At 35.9% G+C, this 21,465-nt stretch overlaps 1 protein-coding gene and 1 long non-coding RNA gene across 12 annotated transcripts in view; both read right to left on the bottom strand.

Annotated features, from left to right (window-relative positions):
• Positions 1-21,465, bottom strand: part of LOC141378611 (uncharacterized) — a 150,874-nt gene that overhangs the window by 15,692 nt on the left and 113,717 nt on the right. For 8 of the 11 annotated variants that reach the window (XR_015513481.1, XM_087290725.1, XM_087290727.1 and 5 more), the window contains one exon: positions 1,950-2,119. Coding sequence is in view for 7 of the 11 variants with exons in the window: in XM_087290725.1 (XP_087146851.1) it covers positions 1,950-2,119 (170 nt within the window). In the remaining 4 variants the exon portion in view is untranslated. Of the gene's footprint in view, positions 1-568; positions 692-1,055; positions 2,120-21,465 lie in introns of those variants that run through there. The other 3 variants (XR_015513482.1, XR_015513483.1, XR_015513484.1) reach the window with 1 other exon arrangement.
• Positions 4,318-7,933, bottom strand: LOC148679560 (uncharacterized). The gene is made up of 3 exons (XR_015945087.1): positions 7,751-7,933; positions 6,742-7,538; positions 4,318-5,774 (listed from the first exon to the last, which is right to left on the bottom strand). It is a non-coding gene; the product is annotated as an uncharacterized LOC148679560 (long non-coding RNA).

The raw sequence follows: 21,465 nt of genomic DNA, 5'->3' as shown, positions 1-21,465 counted from the left end.
ACACCCTAACACTCAACATTAATCTATAAAAACACTAAAAATGTACTAACATTTAACTGAAATCTGCAGGTGACAATATCCATTTTATGCTGTAGATTAAAGTACTGAAATTCAGTTGTAGCATATAAAACAACAGTTTTTATGTTTAGTATTTGTAAACTACAAAATAGTATACCATTTTAATAGCATCCATAATTTAAATATAGATATAGGCTTATGAACATACAAGAAGTGACATTGCATTTTAGCATCTGCTTTGAAAATATGTATAATTTAGAAAGCATATATGCCGAGCTCAGACTGTACAATTTTCAAAGTAGTCATGTCAAAGATGTTTTCACACTGCATGACTATCTGGAGTAGCATTCTGTCTGTGCTGTGTTTACACTGCAGGATAGATCGGTGATGGGAGGTTTCACACTGCATAACTTTACAATAGGAAGAATCGCCCACAACGTGGTCTTGGTCCACAAACTATGTCTCACAACCAAACACATTCAAGAAGTGACATGGAAAGGTCAGGTAGTGTATCTTTTGTTATTATTCATTTATTCATTCATTTTCTTTTCGGTTTAGTCCCTTTAATAATCTAGAGTCGCCACAGTGGAATGAACCGCCAACTTATCCAGCATATGTTTTACTTAGAGGATGCCCTTCCAGCTGCAACCCATCACTGGGAAACACCCATACACTCCCATTCACACACATACACTACGTACAATTACAATTTAGCCTACCCAATTTACCTATACCACATGTCTTTGGACTGTGGGGGAAACTGGAGCACCCAGAGGAAACCCACTTAAACATAGGGAGAACATGCAAACTCCACATAGAAATTCCAAATGACCGAGCCGAGGTTCAAACCAGCAACCTTCTTGCTGTGAGGCAACAGCGCTACCTACTACGCCACCGTGCTGCCCTTTTGTTTTTTATAATGACAAAATGAGAAAGAAGCCTTCAGTGCAGTAAAAAACTTAAGTATTATTAATTATTTTGCTCACCTTGGCTTAAAGGCAATTGGCAATTTTACTCACACTTTTTTCTTTTTCAACGCGGTTGTGGTATTGCTCAGATGCAGACACGGGTGCTCCTGCCAAATTACCACTAGTATTTTCCTTCATTCATTGGGTCCAAATAGACAGAAAATGAGTGCTTTTAACTTCTCCTCCAACCTCCCGCTGGCCTGCAGATACCCACACTAGTGAATGCTGTTCTATCATTGGCTGCAGGTAATTGCCAATGTTATTTTCAATCAGAACACTTTTCACACAGCATGAATTTGAATTGCCAACAGCTCCAGATATTTAGCATGCCAAATATCTCAAGGGTGTCAGCGACCTATGTACTCTTGTTAACAAGCACTATTTTGCCAGTAATTTCAGGCATTTGTCTGCAATTTCTCATAACCTATCTAAAATCATGCGGTCTGAACTCGGCATAAAAGCAAGTGAAGTGCCTAATGTTTAGTTTGAACATAAAAGGTGTGAAATATAACAGATATAAAAATATATTCTTGTTGAATTATAAATTCTTGCTTAATTTTGACTTTTTGGTTTTATAAACTATTGTTCAACTGAAATACATTGTGTCTTCTGTAAATTATGTCAGAAACTGATGACAATCGTTATTTTCTGCAAAAAAAAAAACTAAAAAACACACAAACAGCACTCATGCTAAAGTAAAAAATAATGAAACCTCTGTTACACTTACTTTGTACCATATAATTTCTATAGTAATCAAATGAGATGTGAAATCTTATCTGAACAAAACAACATTAGCAAAAAACAAATTAACTGAATTGGATTTTAAACCACATATAAGTGTAGACTAGTCTGACTTAAAAAAAAAAAAAATTAGTCAGATTTGAGAATAATGTATGCTTTCCTTCTAAGCAATCCCTTAGGAAAAATCTGATGCAAGTTATACTTCCCTCAGTAAATCCATACCTTCAAGCTAAGCGACTGGGGTTTAGTGTTCTGCTGACCAGTTCTGGACCCACAGGTACAATTAGTTGAATGAGGAGAAGCTGGCCACTCAATAAGTCTTCTTACTTTCTCAGCAGAGAGGGAAACAGTTCTGACCTCATGGGGGACCCTTCGACACACCTGAGGGACTCCTGTACAGATAAACAATGATGTTTCCTTAATACCTTACAGCACACCTTTACAAACACTTACTATAAACACACTTACACATCAATGAGAACACATTCTAACACTGATTAATAGTATAAGACATGCAGGTCAGTATTACACGGCTGTATATGGTCTGTACACATTTCACTATTTTAAAACGTTGTGAAAAAGCACTGACGGCACCACATTCAGCTTCAGTAATGTGACATACCGTCAAGTGCATTTGAAAATTATGAGAGAAATAATGTGGCAGTTTTTTTTTTCTAATGAGGACCTGGCTGAATCAATTTTGTTAAGCTTTGGTGTATTAATAGTGGTATGAGCAAGAATCAGCATTACCATTGCTCAGATTTACAGTATGTTTAAAAATGTGTTCAAACGCATACATTTCTGCCACATATGAATGCCACATCAATAGTGGATTGAGAACATACATTTGTGCCACATTTGAATGCCACATCAATAGTGGATTGAGAACACGTGTCCTATTTAAAACACCCACAACCCATTAAAAACAAATTGTAACAAATAAATAAAAATACAAATAATGGCACGATGCAGTCAAATTTATGAAAGTGGGGTGTTTCTCATATATGACTACAGTACTGATAATAAAGAATAGTCCTTTCTTTGCTGACAAAACTTTGACAATGTGACCTGAAGTTTTACTCAAAAGTTTGGGCACCCCTTTGTGAATGTGTAGTAATGTGGTCTTTCTTTATAACAGACGATTGCAGCAATATGCCATTTAGATTGTAGAGAAATATAGATAATGTCATGTTTTCAGACAGAAATTATGTAGAAGTATTGCGATGTGTGAAATTAAATTGAAACTGAATAGTAGGCTGTGCAAAAGTTTGGACACCTTGTCTTTTGTGTGGATGTCAATACCTGTAGTAACTTAACTCTAATTGATTAAAACACAAAATTTATTTGTGTGACTCTGTGAACCTTAACTATCCTAACACAGATGCAAGCGATCATTAAAAAAGATATTTAAGATAGTTGTGCTTCTCCTTATTGTAACCCTAAAAGTAGCAACATGGGAACCTCAAAAGAACTTCCTAATGACCTAAAAACCAGAATAAGTCACCAACATGAATTATGAAAAGGATACATAAAGCTGTCAAAGAGGTTAAAAGACTCTATCTCCACAGTCAGAAAGAAATATAGTAAGAAAATGGAAGGCCACAGAAACAGTTCTGCACAGTAAAATCCGCTGTGTTAAATAAGCTGTGCTAATCTGCATTTACTCATCATGAGTTAATTTTACAAGAAACAGTGAAAGACACCCCCTTGTGTTGGTGAACATTAACAGAGTTGTATTCTATGTCGTTAACTTTGCTTTGTTAAGCTCCGCCCCACAATCTACCCTTTGCAGAGAACTTGTTGGAGATTCGTCGTCGCCATTTTCTGCTCCCTCGTGCGTATAGGTAAGCTCTCTTGTTTAACGTTTTAAAACATCATTTTATCTATTTATGTGAGTAAATGAGCTAATATTACGACATGTGGTGTACTTTGATGCGTTTTGTTTGTTAAAACATTGAATATGAGTCACTTTGTGACCATGTCATTTGATCGATTTCATCACAGTTTGGTAACGTCAAAGATAAAGCTTAAACGATGCCAATGATCTTACTTAAATCTTTTTTGTGCGATTTTATTAATCTTACTTTTATATCCATTTAGTTTTGAACTGTGAACTCTGAAGAAGACAGTAGTCTACATTTAGCCGAGAAGTTTTATTTTCAAGGGCAACTCTGCGATGCTCCAGGTAAGTCAGTATTTTGTTGTTTTAACATGTACGTTATTAAGATGGTACAGAGAACAGTTATACGATATAAACATATGTAGTGTTAAATTAACTGTCTCTTTATGGCTGTCGAGCTCACTGCTGGTTAAATATTTTCAGTTACATTTTAAATGATTACCTAATTATTGTTAATTAATCAGTGAAATAATGTCAATTAATGTTAATTATTCAGTGAATTTGAATCTTGATATTCCAGGATCAACATCTGTAAATTAGAATTTTGATGGTACTGGATCAACATCCCTGAATTTTAATCTTGATAGTCCAGGATCAACATCTGTATATTTTAATTTTGATGGTCCAGGATCAACATCAGTGAATTTGAGTCTTGATTGTCCAGGATCAACATCAGTAATTTTTTATCTTGATGATCCAATATCAACATCAGTGATATTGAATCTTGATGGTCCAGGATCAACATCTGTACATTAGAATCTTGATGGTCCAGTATCAACATCAGTAAATTTTAATCTTGATGGTCCAGGACCAACATCAGTGAATTTGAATCTTGATGGTCCAGGATCAACATCAATGAATTTTATTCTTGATGGTCTAGGATCAACATCAGTGAATTTTTATCTTGATTGTCCAGGAAAAACATCACTGATTATGAAACTTGATGGTCCAGAATCAATATCTGTATATTTTAATTTTGATTGTTCAGGATCAACATCAAAGAATCTGAATCTTGATGGTCCAGGATCAACATAACTGAATTTGAGTCTTGATTGTCCAGGATCAACATCTGTAAATTAGAATCTTGATGGTCCAGGATCAACATCTGAATATTTTAATTTTGATGGTTCTGGATTAACATGAAGGAATTTTACTCTTGATTGTCCAGGATCAACATCACTGAATTTTAATCTTGATGGTCCTGGATCAACATCACGAATTTGAAATTTGGTAGTGCAGAATCAGCAATAATGAATTTGAATCTTGATGGTCCAGGATCAACATCAGTGATTTTTTATCTTGATGGTCCAGGATCAAAATCAGTGAACTTTACTCTTGATGGTCCAAGATCAACATCACTGAATTTTAATCTTGATGGTCCTGGATCAACATCACTGAATTTTAATCTTGATAGTCCAGGATCAACATCTGTATATTTAAATTTGGATGGTCCAGGATCAACATCACTAAATTTTAATTTTGATGGTCCAGGATCAACATCACTGATTATGAATCTTGATGGTCCAGGATCAACATATGTAAATTTTATTCTTGATGGTCCAGGATTCACATAAGGATTTGAATCTTGCTGGTCCAGGATCAACATCATTGAATTTTATTCTTAATAGTCCAGGATCAAAATCTGTAAATAAGAATTTTGATGGTCCAGTATCAACATCTGTATATTTTAATTTTGATGGTCCAGGATTCACATAAAGGATTCAAATCTTGCTAGTCCAGGATCAACATCACTGGATTAGAGTTGTAATGGTCAAGGGTCAACATCACTAAATTTAAATCTTGATGGTCCATGATCAACATCTGTATAGTTTAATTTGGATGGTCCAGGATCAACATCAATGAATTTTTATCTTGATGGTCCAGGATCAACATCAATGAATTTTAATCTTGATTGTCCAGGATCAACATCAGTGAATTTGAATCTTGATGGTCCTGGATAAACATCTCTATATTTTAAATTTGATGGTCCAGGATCAACATCTGTATATTTTAATTTGGATGGTCCAGGATCAACGTCAGTGAATTTGAGTCTTGATGGTCCAGGATCAACATCCCTGAATTTTAATCTTGATGGTCCAGGATCAACATCACTGAATTTTAATCTTGATGGTGCAGGATCAACATCACTGAACTTTTATCTTGATGGTCCAGGATCAACATCACTGAATTTTAATCTTGATGGTCCAGGATCAACATCACTGAATTTTAATCTTGATGGTCCTGGATCAACATCCTGAATTTTATTCGTGATTGTCGAGGATCGGTTTCAGTGAATTTTAATCTTGATGGTCCAGGATCAACATCCCTCAATTTTATTCTTGATAGTCCAGGATCAACATCAGTGAATTTTAATCTTGATGGTCCAGGATCAACATCACTGAATTTTAATCTTGATGGTCCAGGATCAACATCAGTGAATTTTAATCTTGATGGTCCAGGACCAACATCACTGAATTTTAATCTTGATGGTCCAGGATCAATATCTGTATATTTTAATTTGGATGGTCCAGGATCAACATCAATGAATTTTAATCTGAATGGTCCAGGATCAACATTACGGAATTTTAATCTTGATGGTCCTGGATCAACATCCCTGAATTTTAATCTTGATGGTCCAGGATCAACATCACTGAATTTTAATCTTGATGGTCCAGGATCAACATCAGTGAACTTTTATCTTGATGGTCCAGGATCAACATCACTGAATTTTAATCTTAATGGTGCAGGATCAACATCACTGAACTTTTATCTTGATGGTCCAGGATCAACATCACTGAATTTTAATCTTGATGGTCCAGGATCAATATCTGTATATCTTAATTTGGATGGTCCAGGATCAACATCAATGAATTTTAATCTGAATGGTCCAGGATCAACATCACGGAATTTTAATCTTGATGGTCCTGGTTCAACATCCCTGAATTTTAATCTTGATTGTCCAGGATCAACATTTGTATATTTTAATTTGGTTGGTCCAGGATCAACATCAGTGAATCTGAATCTTGATTGTCCAGGATCAACATCACTGAATTTTAATCTTAATGGTCCTGGATCAACATCTGTGAATTTGAATCTTGATGGTCGAGGATCAACATCCTTGAATTTTAATCTTGATGGTCCAGGATCAACATCAGTGAACTTTTATCTTGATGGTCCAGGATCAACATCAGTGAATTTTTATCTTGATGGTCCAGGATCAACATCAGTGAATTTTAATCTTGATCATCCAGGATCAACATCACTGAATTTTAATCTTGATGGTCCAGGATCAACATCAGTGAATTTTTATCTTGATGGTCCAGGATCAACATCAGTGAATTTTAATCTTGATGGTCCAGGATCAACATCAGTGAATTTTAATCTTGATGGTCCAGGATCAACATCACTGAATTTTAATTTTGATGGTCCAGGATCAACATTAGTGAATTTTAATCTTGATGGTCCAGGATCAACATCAGTGAATTTGAATCTTGATGGTCCAGGATCAACATCAGTGAATCTGAATATTGATGGTCCAGGATCAACATCACTGGAATTTTATCTTGATGGTCCAGGATCAACCATACTGAATTTTAATCTTGATAGTCCAGGATCAACATCTGTATATTTTTATTTTCGATGGTCCAGGATCAACATCAGCGAATTTTAATTTTGATGGTCCAGTATCAACATCAGTTAATCTGAATCTTGATTGTCCAGGATCAACATCACTGAATTTTAATCTTGATGGTCCTGGATCAACATCCGTGAACTTTTATCTTGATGGTCCAGGATCAACATCACTAAATTTTAATATTGATGGTCCAGGATCAACAACAGTGTATTTTAATTTTGATGGTCTAGGACCAACATCAGGGAATTTGAATCTTGATGGTCGAGGATCAACATCCCTGATCTTTATTCGTGATGGTAAAAGATCGACTTCAGTGAATTTTAATCTTGACGGTCCAGGATCAACATCCCTGAATTTTAATCTTGATAGTCCAGGATCAACATCAGTGAACTTTTATCTTGATGGTCCAGGATCAACATCAGTGAATTTGAATCTTGATGGTCCAGGATCAACATCAGTGAATTTGAATCTTGATGGTCCTGGATCAACATCCCTGAATTTTAATCTTGATGGTCCAGGATCAACATCCCTGAAATTTAATCTTGATGGTCCAGGATCAACATCACTGAATTTCAATCTTGATGGTCCATGATCAACATCAGTGAACTTTAATCTTGATGGTCCAGGATCAACATCACTGAATTTTAATCTTGATGGTCCAGGATCAACATCAGTCAACCTTTATCTTGATGGTCCAGGATCAACATCACTGAATTTTAATCTTCATGGTCCAGGATCAACATCACTGAATTTGAATCTTGATGGTTCTGGATCAACATCCCTGAATTGTATTCTTGATGGTCCAGGATCAACATGCCTGAATGTTAATCTTGATGGTCCAGGATCAACATCACTGAATTTCAATCTTGATGGTCCATGATCAACATCAGTGAACTTTAATCTTGATGGTCCAGGATCAACATCACTGAATTTTAATTTTGATGGTCCAGGATCAACATCATTGAATTTTAATCTTGATGGTCCAGAATCAACATCACTGAATTTTAATTTTGACTGTCCAGGATCAACATCACTGAATTTTAATCTTGATGGTCCAGGATCAACATTAGTGAATTTTAATCTTGATTGTCCAGGATCAACATCAGTGAATTTGAATCTTGATGGTCCAGTATCAACATTAGTGAATCTGAATCTTGATTGTCCAGGATCAACATCACTGAATTTTAATCTTGATGGTCCTGGATCAACATCACTGATTTTTAATCTTGATGGTCCAGGATCAACATCAGTTAACCTTTATCTTGATGGTCCAGGATCAACATCACTGAATTTTAATCTTGATGGTCCAGGATCAACATCAGTGAATCTGAATCTTGATAGTCCAGGATCAACATCCCTGAATTTTAATCTTGATGGTCCAGGATCATCATTACTGAATTTCAATCTTGAAGGTCCATGATCAACATCAGTAAACTTTAATCTTGATGGTCCAGGATCAACATAACTGAATTTTAATCTTGATGGTCCAGGATCAACATCATTGAATTTTTATCTTGATGGTCCAGGATCAACATCACTGAATTTTAATCTTGATGGTCCAGGATCAACATCACTGAATTTTAATTTTGATGGTCCAGGATCAACATCACTGAATTTTTATCTTGATGGTCCAGGATCAACATTACTGAATTTTAATCTTGATGGTCCAGGATCAACAACAGTGAATTTTAATCTTGATGGTCCAGGATCAACATCACTGAATTTTTATCTTGATGGTCCAGTATCAACATCAGTGAATCTGAATCTTGATTGTCCAGGATCAACATAACTAAATTTGAATCTTGATGGTCCAGGATCAACATCAGTGAAATTTAATCTTGATGGTCCAGGATCAACATCACTGAATTTTAATTTTGATGGTCCAGGATCAACATTACTGAATTTTAATCTTGATGGTCCAGGATCAACTTCAGTGAATTTTAATCTTGATGGTCCAAGATCAACATCAGTGAATTTTCATCTTGATGGTTCAGGATCAACATCACTGAATTTTAATTTTGATGGTCCAGGATCAACATCAGTGAATTGAATCTTGATGGTCCAGGATCAACATCAGTGAATTTTAATCTTGATGGTCCAGGATCAACATCACTGAATTTTAATTTTGATGGTCCAGGATCAACATTAGTGAACCTTTATCTTGATGGTCCAGGATCAACATCACTGATCTTTAATCTTGATGATCCAGGATCAACGTCAGTGAATCTGAATCTTGATGGTCCAGGATCAATATCCCTGAATTTTAATCTTGATGGTCCAGGATCAACATCCCTGAATTTTAATCTTGATGGTCCAGGATCAACATCACTGAATTTCAATCTTGATGGTCCATGATCAACATCAGTGAACTTTAATCTTGATGGTCCAGGATCAACATCACTGAATTTTAATCTTGATGGTCCAGGATCAACATCATTGAATTTTAATCTTGATGGTCCAGGATCAACATCACTAAATTTTAATTTTGATGGTCCAGGATCAACATCACTGAATTTTAATCTTGATGGTCCAGGATCAACATTACTGAACTTTAATCTTGATGGTCCAGGATCAACATCAATTAATTTGAATCTTGATGGTCCAGGATCAACATCAGTAATTCTGAATCTTGATGGTCCAGGGTCAACATCACTGAATTTTTATCTTGATGGTAGAGGATCAACATTACTGAATTTTAATCTTGATGGTCCAGGATCAACATCACTGAATTTTTATCTTGATGGTCCAGGATCAACATCAGTGAACCTTTATCTTGATGGTCCAGGATCAACATCACTGAATTTTAATCTTGATGGTCCAGGATCAACATCACTTATCTTTAATCTTGATGATCCAGGATCAACATCAGTGAATCTGAATCTTGATGGTCCAGGATCAACATCCTTGAATTTTAATCTTGATGGTCCAGGATCAACATCACTGAATTTCAATCTTGATGGTCCATGATCAACATCATTGAATTTTAATTTTGATGGTCCAGGATCAACATCAGTGAATTTTAATCTTGATGGTCCAGGATCAACATCACTGAATTTGAATTTTGATGGTCCAGGATCAACATCACTGAATTTTAATCTTGATGGTCCAGGATCAACATCAGTGAATCTGAATCTTGATGGTCCAGGATCAACATCCCTGAATTTTAATCTTGATGGTCCAGGATCAACATCACTGAATTTCAATCTTGATGGTCCATGATCAACATCATTAAATTTTAATTTTGATGGTCCAGGATCAATATCAGTGAATTTGAATCTTGATGGTCCAGGATCAACATCAGTAAATCTGAATCTTGATGGTCCAGGATCAACATCACTGAATTTTTATATTGATGGTCCAGGATCAACATCAGTGAATTTTAATCTTGATGGTCCAGGATTAACATCACTGAATTTTAATTTTGATGGTCCAGGATCAACATCAGTGAATTGGAATCTTGATGGTCCAGTATCAACATCAGTGAATCTGAATCTTGATGGTCCAGGATCAACATCACTGAATTTTTATCTTGATGGTCCAGGATCAACATTACTGAATTTTAATCTTGATGGTCCAGGATCAACATCACTGAAATTTAATCTTGTTGGTCCAGGATCAACATCACTGAATGTTTATCTTAATGGTCATGGATCAACATCATTGAATTTTAATTTTGATGGTCCAGGATCAACATCAGTGAATTTTAATCTTGATGGTCCAGGATCAACATCACTGAATTTGAATTTTGATGGTCCAGGATCAACATCACTGAATTTTAATCTTGATGGTCCAGGATCAACATCAGTGAATCTGAATCTTGATGGTCCAGGATCAACATCCCTGAATTTTAATCTTGATGGTCCAGGATCAACATCACTGAATTTCAATCTTGATGGTCCATGATCAACATCATTAAATTTTAATTTTGATGGTCCAGGATCAACATCAGTGAATTTTAATCTTGATGGTCCAGGATCAACATCACTGAATTTTAATCTTGATGGTCCAGGATTAACATCACTGAATTTTAATTTTGATGGTCCAGGATCAACATCAGTGAATTGGAATCTTGATGGTCCAGGATCAACATCAGTGAATCTGAATCTTGATGGTCCAGGATCAACATCACTGAATTTTTATCTTGATGGTCCAGGATCAACATTACTGAATTTTAATCTTGATGGTCCAGGATCAACATCACTGAAATTTATTCTTGTTGGTCCAGGATCAACATCACTGAATTTTTATCTTAATGGTCATGGATCAACATCAGTGAATTTTAATCTTGATGGTCCAGGATCAACATCACTGAATTTTAATTTTGAAGGTCCTGGATCAACATCCGTAAAATTTTATCTTGATGGTCCAGGATCAACATCACTAAATTTGAATCTTGATGGTCCAGGATCAACATCAGTGAAATTTAATCTTGATGGTCCAGGATCAACATCACTGAATTTTAATTTTGATGGTCCAGGATCAACATTACTGAATTTTAATCTTGATGGTCCAGGATCAACTTCAGTGAATTTTAATCTTGATGGTCCAAGATCAACATCAGTGAATTTTCATCTTGATGGTTCAGGATCAACATCACTTAATTTTAATTTTGATGGTCCAGGATCAACATCACTGAATTTTAATCTTGATGGTCCAGGATCAACATCAGTGAATCTGAATCTTGATGGTCCAGGATCAACATCAATGAATTTTTATCTTGATGGTCCAGGATCAACATCAGTGAATTTGAATCTTGATGGTCCAGTATCAACATTAGTGAATCTGAATCTTGATTGTCCAGGATCAACATCACTGAATTTTAATCTTGATGGTCCTGGATCAACATCACTGATTTTTAATCTTGATGGTCCAGGATCAACATCAGTTAACCTTTATCTTGATGGTCCAGGATCAACATCACTGAATTTTAATTTTGATGGTCCAGGATCAACATCAGTGAATCTGAATCTTGATAGTCCAGGATCAACATCCCTGAATTTTAATCTTGATGGTCCAGGATCATCATCACTGAATTTCAATCTTGAAGGTCCATGATCAACATCCGTAAACTTTAATCTTGATGGTCCAGGATCAACATAACTGAATTTTAATCTTGATGGTCCAGGATCAACATCATTGAATTTTTATCTTGATGGTCCAGGATCAACATCACTGAATTTTAATCTTGATGGTCCAGGATCAACATCACTGAATTTTAATTTTGATGGTCCAGGATCAACATCACTGAATTTTTATCTTGATGGTCCAGGATCAACATTACTGAACTTTAATCTTGATGGTCTAGGATCAACAACAGTGAATTTTAATCTTGATGGTCCAGGATCAACATCACTGAATTTTTATCTTGATGGTCCAGTATCAACATCAGTGAATCTGAATCTTGATTGTCCAGGATCAACATCACTGAATTTTAATCTTGATGGTCCTGGATCAACATCCATAAACTTTTATCTTGATGGTCCAGGATCAACATCACTAAATTTGAATCTTGATGGTCCAGGATCAACATCAGTGAAATTTAATCTTGATGGTCCAGGATCAACATCACTGAATTTTAATCTTGATGGTCCAGGATCAACATCAATGAATTTGAATCTTGATGGTCCAGGATTAACATCAGTAATTCTGAATCTTGATGGTCCAGGGTCAACATCACTGAATTTTTATCTTGATGGTAGAGGATCAACATTACTGAATTTTAATCTTGATGGTCCAGGATCAACATCAGTGAATTTTCATCTTGATGGTTCAGGATCAACATCACTGAATTTTAGTTTTGATGGTCCAGGATCAACATCAGTGAATTTGAATCCTGATGGTCCAGGATCAACATCAGTGAATTTTAATCTTGATGGTCCAGGATCAACATCACTGAATTTTAATTTTGATGGTCCAGGATCAACATTAGTGAACCTTTATCTTGATGGTCCAGGATCAACATCACTGATCTTTAATCTTGATGATCCAGGATCAACGTCAGTGAATCTGAATCTTGATGGTCCAGGATCAACATCCCTGAGTTTTAATCTTGATGGTCCAGGATCAACATCCCTGAATTTTAATCTTGATGGTCCAGGATCAACATCACTGAATTTCAATCTTGATGGTCCATGATCAACATCAGTGAACTTTAATCTTGATGGTCCAGGATCAACATCACTGAATTTTAATCTTGATGGTCCAGGATCAACATCATTGAATTTTAATCTTGATGATCCAGGATCAACATCACTAAATTTTAATTTTGATGGTCCAGGATCAACATCACTGAATTTTAATCTTGATGGTCCAGGATCAACATTACTGAATTTTAATCTTGATGGTCCAGGATCAACATCAATGAATTTGAATCTTGATGGTCCAGGATTAACATCAGTAATTCTGAATCTTGATGGTCCAGGGTCAACATCACTGAATTTTTATCTTGATGGTAGAGGATCAACATTACTGAATTTTAATCTTGATGGTCCAGGATCAACATCACTGAATTTTTATCTTGATGGTCCAGGATCAACATCAGTGAACCTTTATCTTGATGGTCCAGGATCAACATCACTGAATTTTAATCTTGATGGTCCAGGATCAACATCACTTATCTTTAATCTTGATGATCCAGGATCAACATCAGTGAATCTGAATCTTGATGGTCCAGGATCAACATCACTGAATTTCAATCTTGATGGTCCATGATCAACATCATTGAATTTTAATTTTGATGGTCCAGGATCAACTTCAGTGAATTTTAATCTTGATGGTCCAGGATCAACATAACTGAATTTGAATTTTGATGGTCCAGGATCAACATCACTGAATTTTAATCTTGATGGTCCAGGATCAACATCAGTGAATCTGAATCTTGATGGTCCAGGATCAACATCCCTGAATTTTAATCTTGATGGTCCATGATCAACATCATTAAATTTAAATTTTGATGGTCCAGGATCAATATCAGTGAATTTGAATCTTGATGGTCCAGGATCAACATCAGTAAATCTGAATCTTGATGGTCCAGGATCAACATCACTGAATTTTTATATTGATGGTCCAGGATCAACATCAGTGAATTTTAATCTTGATGGTCCAGGATTAACATCACTGAATTTTAATTTTGATGGTCCAGGATCAACATCAGTGAATTGGAATCTTGATGGTCCAGGATCAACATCAGTGAATCTGAATCTTGATGGTCCAGGATCAACATCACTGAATTTTTATCTTGATGGTCCAGGATCAACATTACTGAATTTTAATCTTGATGGTCCAGGATCAACATCACTGAAATTTAATCTTGTTGGTCCAGGATCAACATCACTGAATTTTTATCTTAATGGTCATGGATCAACATCAGTGAATTTTAATCTTGATGGTCCAGGATCAACATCACTGAATTTTAATTTTGATGGTCCAGGATCAACATTAGTGAACCTTAATCTTGATGGTCCAGGATCAACATCACTGAAGTTTAATCTTGATGGTCCAGGATCAACATCACTGAATTTCAATCTTGATGGTCCATGATCAACATCATTGAATTTTAATTTTGATGGTCCAGGATCAACTTCAGTGAATTTTAATCTTGATGGTCCAGGATCAACATCACTGAATTTTAATTTTGATGGTCCAGGATCAACATTAGTGAACCTTAATCTTGATGGTCCAGGATCAACATCACTGAATTTTAATCTTGATGGTCCAGGATCAACATCACTGATCTTTAATCTTGATGATCCAGGATCAACATCAGTGAATCTGAATCTTGATGGTCCAGGATCAACATCCCTGAATTTTAATCTTGATGGTCCAGGATCAACATCCCTGAATTTTAATCTTGATGGTCCAGGATCAACATCACTGAATTTCAATCTTGATGGTCCATGATCAACATCAGTGAACTTTAATCTTGATGGTCCAGGATCAACATCACTGAATTTTAATCTTGATGGTCCAGGATCAACATCAGTGAATCTGAATCTTGATGGTCCAGGATCAACATCACTGAATTTTTATCTTGATGGTCCAGTATCAACATCACTGAATTTCAATCTTGATGGTCCATGAACAACATCAGTGAACTTTAATCTTGATGGTCCAGGATCAACATCATTGTATTTTAATCTTGATGGTCCAGGATCAACATCACTGAATTTTAATTTTGATTGTCCAGGATCAACATCACTGAATTTTAATCTTGATGGTCCAGGATCAACATTAGTGAATTTTAATCTTGATGGTCCAGGATCAACATCAGTGAATTTGAATCTTGATGGTCCAGGATCAACATCAGTGAATCTGAATCTTGATGGTCCAGGATCAACATTAGTGAATCTGAATCTTGATGGTCCAGGATCAACATCAGTGAATCTGAATCTTGATGGTCCAGGATCAACATTAGTGAATCTGAATCTTGATGGTCCAGGATCAACATCAGTGAATTTGAATCTTGATGGTCCAGTATCAACATTAGTGAATCTGAATCTTGATTGTCCAGGATCAACATCACTGAATTTTAATCTTGATGGTCCTGGATCAACATCACTGATTTTTAATCTTGATGGTCCAGGATCAACATCAGTTAACCTTTATCTTGATGGTCCAGGATCAACATCACTGAATTTTAATCTTGATGGTCCAGGATCAACATCAGTGAATCTGAATCTTGATAGTCCAGGATCAACATCCCTGAATTTTAATCTTGATGGTCCAGGATCATCATCACTGAATTTCAATCTTGAAGGTCCATGATCAACATCCGTGAACTTTAATCTTGATGGTCCAGGATCAACATAACTGAATTTTAATCTTGATGGTCCAGGATCAACATCATTGAATTTTTATCTTGATGGTCCAGGATCAACATCACTGAATTTTTATCTTGATGGTCCAGGATCAACATTACTGAATTTTAATCTTGATGGTCTAGGATCAACAACAGTGAATTTTAATCTTGATGGTCCAGGATCAACATCACTGAATTTTTATCTTGATGGTCCAGTATCAACATCAGTGAATCTGAATCTTGATTGTCCAGGATCAACATCACTGAATTTTAATCTTGATGGTCCTGGATCAACATCCATAAACTTTTATCTTGATGGTCCAGGATCAACATCACTAAATTTGAATCTTGATGGTCCAGGATCAACATCAGTGAACTTTAATCTTGATGGTCCAGGATCAACATCATTGTATTTTAATCTTGATGGTCCAGGATCAACATCACTGAATTTTAATTTTGATTGTCCAGGATCAACATCACTGAATTTTAATCTTGATGGTCCAGGATCAACATTAGTGAATTTTAATCTTGATGGTCCAGGATCAACATCAGTGAATTTGAATCTTGATGGTCCAGGATCAACATCAGTGAATCTGAATCTTGATGGTCCAGGATCAACATTAGTGAATCTGAATCTTGATGGTCCAGGATCAACATCAGTGAATCTGATTCTTGATGGTCCAGGATCAACATTAGTGAATCTGAATCTTGATGGTCCAGGATCAACATCAGTGAATTTGAATCTTGATGGTCCAGTATCAACATTAGTGAATCTGAATCTTGATTGTCCAGGATCAACATCACTGAATTTTAATCTTGATGGTCCTGGATCAACATCACTGATTTTTAATCTTGATGGTCCAGGATCAACATCAGTTTACCTTTATCTTGATGGTCCAGGATCAACATCACTGAATTTTAATCTTGATGGTCCAGGATCAACATCAGTGAATCTGAATCTTGATAGTCCAGGATCAACATCCCTGAATTTTAATCTTGATGGTCCAGGATCATCATCACTGAATTTCAATCTTGAAGGTCCATGATCAACATCCGTGAACTTCAATCTTGATGGTCCAGGATCAACATAACTGAATTTTAATCTTGATGGTCCAGGATCAACATCATTGAATTTTTATCTTGATGGTCCAGGATCAACATCACTGAATTTTTATCTTGATGGTCCAGGATCAACATTACTGAATTTTAATCTTGATGGTCTAGGATCAACAACAGTGAATTTTAATCTTGATGGTCCAGGATCAACATCACTGAATTTTTATCTTGATGGTCCAGTATCAACATCAGTGAATCTGAATCTTGATTGTCCAGGATCAACATCACTGAATTTTAATCTTGATGGTCCTGGATCAACATCCATAAACTTTTATCTTGATGGTCCAGGATCAACATCACTAAATTTGAATCTTGATGGTCCAGGATCAACATCAGTGAAATTTAATCTTGATGGTCCAGGATCAACATCACTGAATTTTAATTTTGATGGTCCAGGATCAACATCACTGAATTTTAATTTTGATGGTCCAGGATAAACATCAGTGAATCTGAATCTTGATGGTCCAGGATCAACATCACTGAATTTTTATCTTGATGTTCCAGGATCAACATTACTGAATTTTAATCTTGATGGTCCAGGATCAACATCAGTGAATTTTCATCTTGATGGTTCAGGATCAACATCACTGAATTTTAATTTTGATGGTCCAGGATCAACATCAGTGAATTTGAATCTTGATGGTCCAGGATCAACATCAGTGAATTTTAATCTTGATGGTCCAGGATCAACATCACTGAATTTTAATTTTGATGGTCCAGGATCAACATTAGTGAACCTTTATCTTGATGGTCCAGGATCAACATCACTGATCTTTAATCTTGATGATCCAGGATCAACGTCAGTGAATCTGAATCTTGATGGTCCAGGATCAACATCCCTGAATTTTAATCTTGATGGTCCAGGATCAACATCCCTGAATTTTAATCTTGATGGTCCAGGATCAACATCACTGAATTTCAATCTTGATGGTCCATGATCAACATCAGTGAACTTTAATCTTGATGGTCCAGGATCAACATCACTGAATTTTAATCTTGATGGTCCAGGATCAACATCATTGAATTTTAATCTTGATGATCCAGGATCAACATCACTAAATTTTAATTTTGATGGTCCAGGATCAACATCACTGAATTTTAATCTTGATGGTCCAGGATCAACATCAATGAATTTGAATCTTGATGGTCCAGGATTAACATCAGTAATTCTGAATCTTGATGGTCCAGGGTCAACATCACTGAATTTTTATCTTGATGGTAGAGGATCAACATTACTGAATTTTAATCTTGATGGTCCAGGATCAACATCACTGAATTTTTATCTTGATGGTCCAGGATCAACATCAGTGAACCTTTATCTTGATGGTCCAGGATCAACATCACTTATCTTTAATCTTGATGATCCAGGATCAACATCAGTGAATCTGAATCTTGATGGTCCAGGATCAACATCACTGAATTTCAATCTTGATGGTCCATGATCAACATCATTGAATTTTAATTTTGATGGTCCAGGATCAACTTCAGTGAATTTTAATCTTGATGGTCCAGGATCAACATAACTGAATTTGAATTTTGATGGTCCAGGATCAACATCACTGAATTTTAATCTTGATGGTCCAGGATCAACATCAGCGAATCTGAATCTTGATGGTCCAGGATCAACATCCCTGAATTTTAATCTTGATGGTCCATGATCAACATCATTAAATTTTAATTTTGATGGTCCAGGATCAATATCAGTGAATTTGAATCTTGATGGTCCAGGATCAACATCAGTAAATCTGAATCTTGATGGTCCAGGATCAACATCACTGAATTTTTATATTGATGGTCCAGGATCAACATCAGTGAATTTTAATCTTGATGGTCCAGGATTAACATCACTGAATTTTAATTTTGATGGTCCAGGATCAACATCAGTGAATTGGAATCTTGATGGTCCAGGATCAACATCAGTGAATCTGAATCTTGATGGTCCAGGATCAACATCACTGAATTTTTATCTTGATGGTCCAGGATCAACATTACTGAATTTTAATCTTGATGGTCCAGGATCAACATCACTGAAATTTAATCTTGTTGGTCCAGGATCAACATCACTGAATTTTTATCTTAATGGTCATGGATCAACATCAGTGAATTTTAATCTTGATGGTCCAGGATCAACATCACTGAATTTTAATTTTGATGGTCCAGGATCAACATTAGTGAACCTTAATCTTGATGGTCCAGGATCAACATCACTGAATTTTAATCTTGATGGTCCAGGATCAACATCACTGATCTTTAATCTTGATGATCCAGGATCAACATCAGTGAATCTGAATCTTGATGGTCCAGGATCAACATCCCTGAATTTTAATCTTGATGGTCCAGGATCAACATCCCTGAATTTTAATCTTGATGGTCCAGGATCAACATCACTGAATTTCAATCTTGATGGTCCATGATCAACATCAGTGAACTTTAATCTTGATGGTCCAGGATCAACATCACTGAATTTTAATCTTGATGGTCCAGGATCAACATCAGTGAATCTGAATCTTGATGGTCCAGGATCAACATCACTGAATTTTTATCTTGATGGTCCAGGATCAACATCACTGAATTTCAATCTTGATGGTCCATGATCAACATCAGTGAACTTTAATCTTGATGGTCCAGGATCAACATCACTGAATTTTAATCTTGATGGTCCAGGATCAACATCATTGAATTTTAATCTTGATGGTCCAGGATCAACATCACTGAATTTTAATTTTTATGGTCCAGGATCAACGTCACTGAATTTTAATTTTGATGGTCCAGGATCAACATTAGTTAACCTTTATCTTGATGGTCCAGGATCAACATCACTGAATTTTAATCTTGATTGTCCAGGATCAACATCACTGATCTTTAATCTTGATGATCCAGGATCAACATCAGTGAATCTGAATCTTGATGGTCCAGGATCAACATCCCTAAATTTTAATCTTGATGGTCCAGGATCAACATCCCTGAATTTTAATCTTGATGGTCCAGGATCAACATCACTGAATTTTAATCTTGATGGTCCATGATCAACATCAGTGAACTTTAATCTTGATGGTCCAGGATCAACATCACTGAATTTTAATCTTGATGGTCCAGGATCAACATCAGTGAATCTGAATCTTGATGGTCCAGGATCAACATCACTGAATTTTTATCTTGATGGTCCAGGATCAACATTACTGAATTTTAATCTTGATGGTCCAGGATCAACAACAGTGAATTTTAATCTTGATGGTCCAGGATCAACATCACTGAATTTTAATTTTGATGGTCCAGGATCAACATTACTGAATTTTAATCTTGATGGTCCAGGATCAACATCAGTGAATTTGAATCTTGATGGTCCAGGATCAACATCAGTGAATCTGATTCTTGATGGTCCAGGATCAACATTAGTGAATTTTAATCTTGATGGTCCAGGATCAACATCAGTGAATTTGAATCTTGATGGTCCAGTATCAACATCAGTGAATCTGAATCTTGATTGTCCAGGATGAACAACACTGAATTTTAATCTTGATGGTCCTGGACCATCAAGATTAAAATTCAGGGATGTTGATCCTGGACTATCAAGATTCAGATTCACTGATGTTGATCCTGGACCATCAAGATTAAAATTCAGTGATGTTGATCCAGGACCATCAAGATTAAAATTCAGTGATGTTGATCCTGGACAATCAAGATTCAGATTCACTAATGTTGATACTGGACCATCAAGATTCAAATTCACTGATGTTGATCCTGGACCATCAAGATTAAAATTCACTAATGTTGATCCTGGACCATCAAGATTCAGATTCACTAATGTTGATCCTGGACCATCAAGATTCAGATTCACTGATGTTGATCCTGGACCATCAAGATTCAAATTCACTGATGTTGATCCTGGACCATCAAGATTAAAATTCACTAATGTTGATCCTGGACCATCAAGATTAAAATTCAGTGATGTTGATCCTGGACAATCAAAATTTAAATTCAGTGATGTTGATCCTGGACCATCAAGATTAAAATTTAATGATGTTGATCCTGGACCATCAAAATTAAAATTCAGTGATGTTGATCCTGGACCATCAAGATTAAAGTTCACTGATGTTGATCATGGACCATCAAGATTGAAATTCAGTGATGTTGATCCTGGACCATCAAGATTAACATTCAGGGATGTTGATCCTGGACCATCAAGAATAAAATTCAGGGATGTTGATCCTGGACCATCAAGTTTCAGATTCACTGATGTTGATCCTGGACCATCAAGATTCAAATTCACTGATGTTGATCCTGGACCATC

Source organism: Danio rerio, chromosome 17 (genome assembly GCF_052040795.2).
Source record: "Danio rerio strain M-AB ecotype USA chromosome 17, GRCz13ab, whole genome shotgun sequence".
Classification (NCBI taxonomy): domain Eukaryota; kingdom Metazoa; phylum Chordata; class Actinopteri; order Cypriniformes; family Danionidae; genus Danio; species Danio rerio.
This window is presented reverse-complemented; position numbering and strand designations above follow the sequence as displayed.